Below are 3,663 nucleotides of genomic sequence, written 5' to 3'. Positions count from 1 at the left end.
AGCCATGGGGCTGCTGGCCCTGGAGTTCAGCGACTGCTACCTGGACAGCCCCCAGCTCCGCGACCGCATCCGCGCCCACGAGGCCGAGCTGGACCGGACCAACAAGTTCATCAAGGAGCTGCTCAAGGACGGCAAGACCCTCATCGCCGCCACCAAGAGTAAGCCGCCCCCTGCCCTGCCCTGTCCTGCCCTGCCCTGCCCTGCGGCCGGGGCTCGGGCTCTGGCTCTACCCGCTGCCCGCCGCTCTGCCTGCCGCCCTCGCCCCCTTCCCGCCCCGGGTGAGCCCGGCCTAGGCCAGGGGGGCTGCCCCTCCCAGGTGGGCCGCTTGCACCAGCAGCTCCCTCTGTGCTGTGCTGTCCTGGCAGAGAGGCCTGCTTCGCTCCAGTCTCCAAGGCTCAGCCAGCCTGAGATCCTGGATAAAATACCTATGCGCACGCACGCACACATGAACAGATACACGTACAGATCTGCTCCTTGCCCCCTGGCGCTCCCCTCGGGAGGGCTGGTTTTGTTCACTCATGTGAGCGTCAGGTTCAAAGCAAGGTGTGGAGCTGGCATCCCTGCGCGGGTGGCAGGCAGTGCCAGGCTTGCTGGTGAAAGGCTTGGGGGTGGATTAAAATTCATTTGGGCCCACCTGCCCCCAGCACCCTGCCTTGCAGCCAAGGGCACTCTCCCCAGCTGGCACAGTGGGAACTGCAGCCAGAGCAGGACATGCTGGTCCCCAGGCCTGAGGTGGAAGCCGTGGCCACCCCTGCCTACAGGTCCGTTATGGAGCTGGCACCGGGGTGTGGAGCCACTGCCTGCCAGGCATGTGCAGCATGGACTGAGCTCTGTTGTCCTGCCGCAGCTCAGTCTGGTGGTAGCGGCGTCCAGCAAATGGTGCCCGGCAGCCACAGCCTGCTGTGTTGTGCACACTGGGTCCAACCTGGCTGCTGGTTTCATTTGCACCGAGGCAGGGGGCACTGGACTTGGCAGCTGGCCTGTGTGTTAATCTGCCTGTGCCAGGAGTTTTTGAATATGCAGAGATGGCGTTGGGGGGTGGCAAAGCTTAGTTTCCCAAGGGTGCCTCCAGCCTCTCGGAAGTCAGTAGAACTTTCCCATTGTGTGACTTTCACCTGTAGGAGCGCAGTGGAGATGATTTGGTTTTGGTGGGATGCTTGAGTGTTGAGGTACTTGATTTCCTGCCTTTTCGCAGGCACCCTCGACACCTGCCCCTTTTGCCAACAGAAAGAGACCTCTGCTCATGCCTACCTTGTGTGTGCCGGGTTGCAGCCTCTCTTCCACCTCCTCCAGAACCTCCTGCTGAGGTTTTGGCTGCGGTTCTGTCTGTGCTTTTTCATTTATACACTCCCCAATTGTGGCCCCATGAAGCCCCAAGATTTCCTGGTCCACCTTCTCCTGGGCCTAGCCAAGCTAGCGATTTACACCTGACCACAAAGGAGACTCTGGTGGTGGGGTGGGGAACCCGGGTGAACGTGGGGCTGTCTTTCTCTCACTCCTTTGCTCGTGTCCAGGCAGAGTTTCACTGGTTGGAGTCCACAGGTTCCCTCGACTCATTCAAGGGGCAGTGGGTGCTGGCTGGATACCCTTGTTGTTTTGAACCTGTGACCTCCCTCCCCTTCCTATTTAAAAAAAAAAAAAAAAAAAAAATTAATTGTCCCAAGCAATCGGTTGTTACTGTCTTAGCAGCTTTCTTTAAGAGGGGGCTTATAGCTATAAGACTATATATGTTATATATATTCATGGTGGTATTCACTATATATTCATGGTGGGCCTAGGCTCACATTCCCCAAGCGCAACAAATAAGCCTATTTGTACCAGTGTGCTGATATCACCTCAGACATGTGCAGTTTATCAATGTTTATTGGACCATTTGAATCTACTGGTTATTTAAGCAGGCTAAAGATTTATTTTACTTTGTCCAGTGATCTGGCTCAGCATTTGTTAAGTACCTTGGATCTTTTAGGAGATGAAAGGTTTGAAGGCACAGACTGCAGGACCCAGTGGGCTCCAAGATGGTTTATGGGATAAAATAACTGGCTGGATATGATGGAAGTCTGGAAGTTGAAGAAATATCTGCATTTTCTGAAACTACAGAAGTTCAGGGGTTTGTTTTGTGTTTTTTTTCAGTCTTCCATAGCTCTCATGGAACTCCATCTCAAAACGTGACCTACATAGTAGGTGGTGTTAAAACCAATACAAATGAAAGCATTTAGGGTGTGGACAAAAGAGCAGCTCCTTGTCGCAATTTATAGTGCTTTACCAGAAGCACTATGAGTTGCAATGATCTCCTGGACCAAACAGAAGTTCACTGTTGAGTCTGGGAGTTGTTTGCTGCCAGCATCTGCAGCCCAGTCTCCATAGCAGCACCATTCCCAGCCTGTTGCTGTTTCCAGATTGGGAGTGGGGAAAGGGAGCAGAGGAAGCCCGTTCTTGGGGTTTCCCAGCCAGTTGTGGAGGGTGGGGTGAGTGGATTGGAGCCCCGCATTGCAGGAGGCCTCCAATCCACCCACCCCACCCTCCAGCACCTGCTGAAACCCCCCCAGACTGAACTCCCTCTGCTCCTTTTCCCCCCAACAGACCAAACTCTCTTCCCCTCCTCCCAGTCTGAAAACAGACAGGCTGGGAGCGCCACAGACACAAGTTACAGAACATTGGAGTATGTTCATCTGAACCCTCATGATTTTTGCAGAATCGGATCCTTTTAAAGGGGTGTGCAGCCATGCACTTCTGGTTGGTCTGTTTGACACAGGCATATCCAATTCTTTCTGGGGCTAGATCAAGTGAAAATTGTCACTTCTGTCTATGCCCTTAGGTGCCAGCACTTGCATATTATGAGCTCCTTATACAACCAATGGGGAAAGTTAGGCAACTTAAAAGGGGACCCAAAACAGTGCAGAAAGTTAGAGACCTAGGTTTAATTCCATTCTAAGCCTCAGGAAATTCAAATGCATCTCCTGCCTCCAAGGAGAATGAGACTGCCCTAACCACTAGCCTAGGGGTGGTCAAAATACAGCTCATGGGCTGGATCTGGCCTGTGAGGCCATTCTATCTGGCCCTTGGGGCCCCTAAAAATTTAGAAAATTAATATTTCTCTGCCCTTGGTTCTTGTAAAAAATGACAGGAACCAAGGGCAGTAGGACCCAGGGGAAGCCGTGGAGGGCTCCCACAATAGCAGGGCCCGCCCGGCCCCGCCCCCCCAGCCAGGAGCCCCAGCAGGGGCTTCTGGCCTGGGACCATGCGGCTGCCCTGAGCCAGAACCGCAGGTAAGGGGGAAGGGGCGGGGGAAGGGAAGGGCAGGGAAGGACCCAGAGGAAAAGTGACCTGGGGAAAAGCTGAGCATGGGGTGGGGAAAGTGGCCCCTTCCCCGCCCCGTGGCCGGCTCCCTGGGCTGCATCCGCTCGCAGCCTGCATGGGGCTGCCTGTTCCTGCTCAGGACAGCCCCGTGTGGGCTGCAAGTGGCTACAGCAGGGAGCGCTGGCCACAGGATGGGCGAGGGGCCATTTTTCCACCCCCCAACGCTTGGCTTTTCCCCAGGCTCCTTCCCTGCTCCTTCCCGGCGTGGAGGAAAGCGGCCCTTCCCCCCACCCCCTGTGGCTGGCGCCCCACGCTGCAGCTGCTCGCAGCCTGCGCAGGGCTATCTGGAGGAGTCACAGGTAGCCC

General features: G+C 55.4%; 1 protein-coding gene across 4 annotated transcripts in view; it reads left to right on the top strand.

The window, feature by feature from the left end:
• The first annotated feature begins 4 nt into the window (after positions 1-4).
• ARHGAP10 (Rho GTPase activating protein 10) overlaps positions 5-3,663 on the top strand; it is a 221,633-nt gene continuing 217,974 nt past the window's right edge. For all 4 annotated transcript variants that reach the window (XM_006023709.3, XM_025204307.1, XM_006023708.3 and 1 more), the window contains exon 1: positions 5-158. In XM_006023709.3, the coding sequence (XP_006023771.1) occupies positions 5-158 (154 nt within the window). The remainder of the gene's footprint in view (positions 159-3,663) is intronic.

This window comes from Alligator sinensis, unplaced genomic scaffold (genome assembly GCF_000455745.1).
Source record: "Alligator sinensis unplaced genomic scaffold, ASM45574v1 scaffold169_2, whole genome shotgun sequence".
NCBI classification, from domain to species: Eukaryota; Metazoa; Chordata; order Crocodylia; family Alligatoridae; genus Alligator; species Alligator sinensis.
The sequence above is the reverse complement of the archived record's forward strand: the minus strand, read 5'-3'. Positions and strand labels throughout refer to the sequence as shown.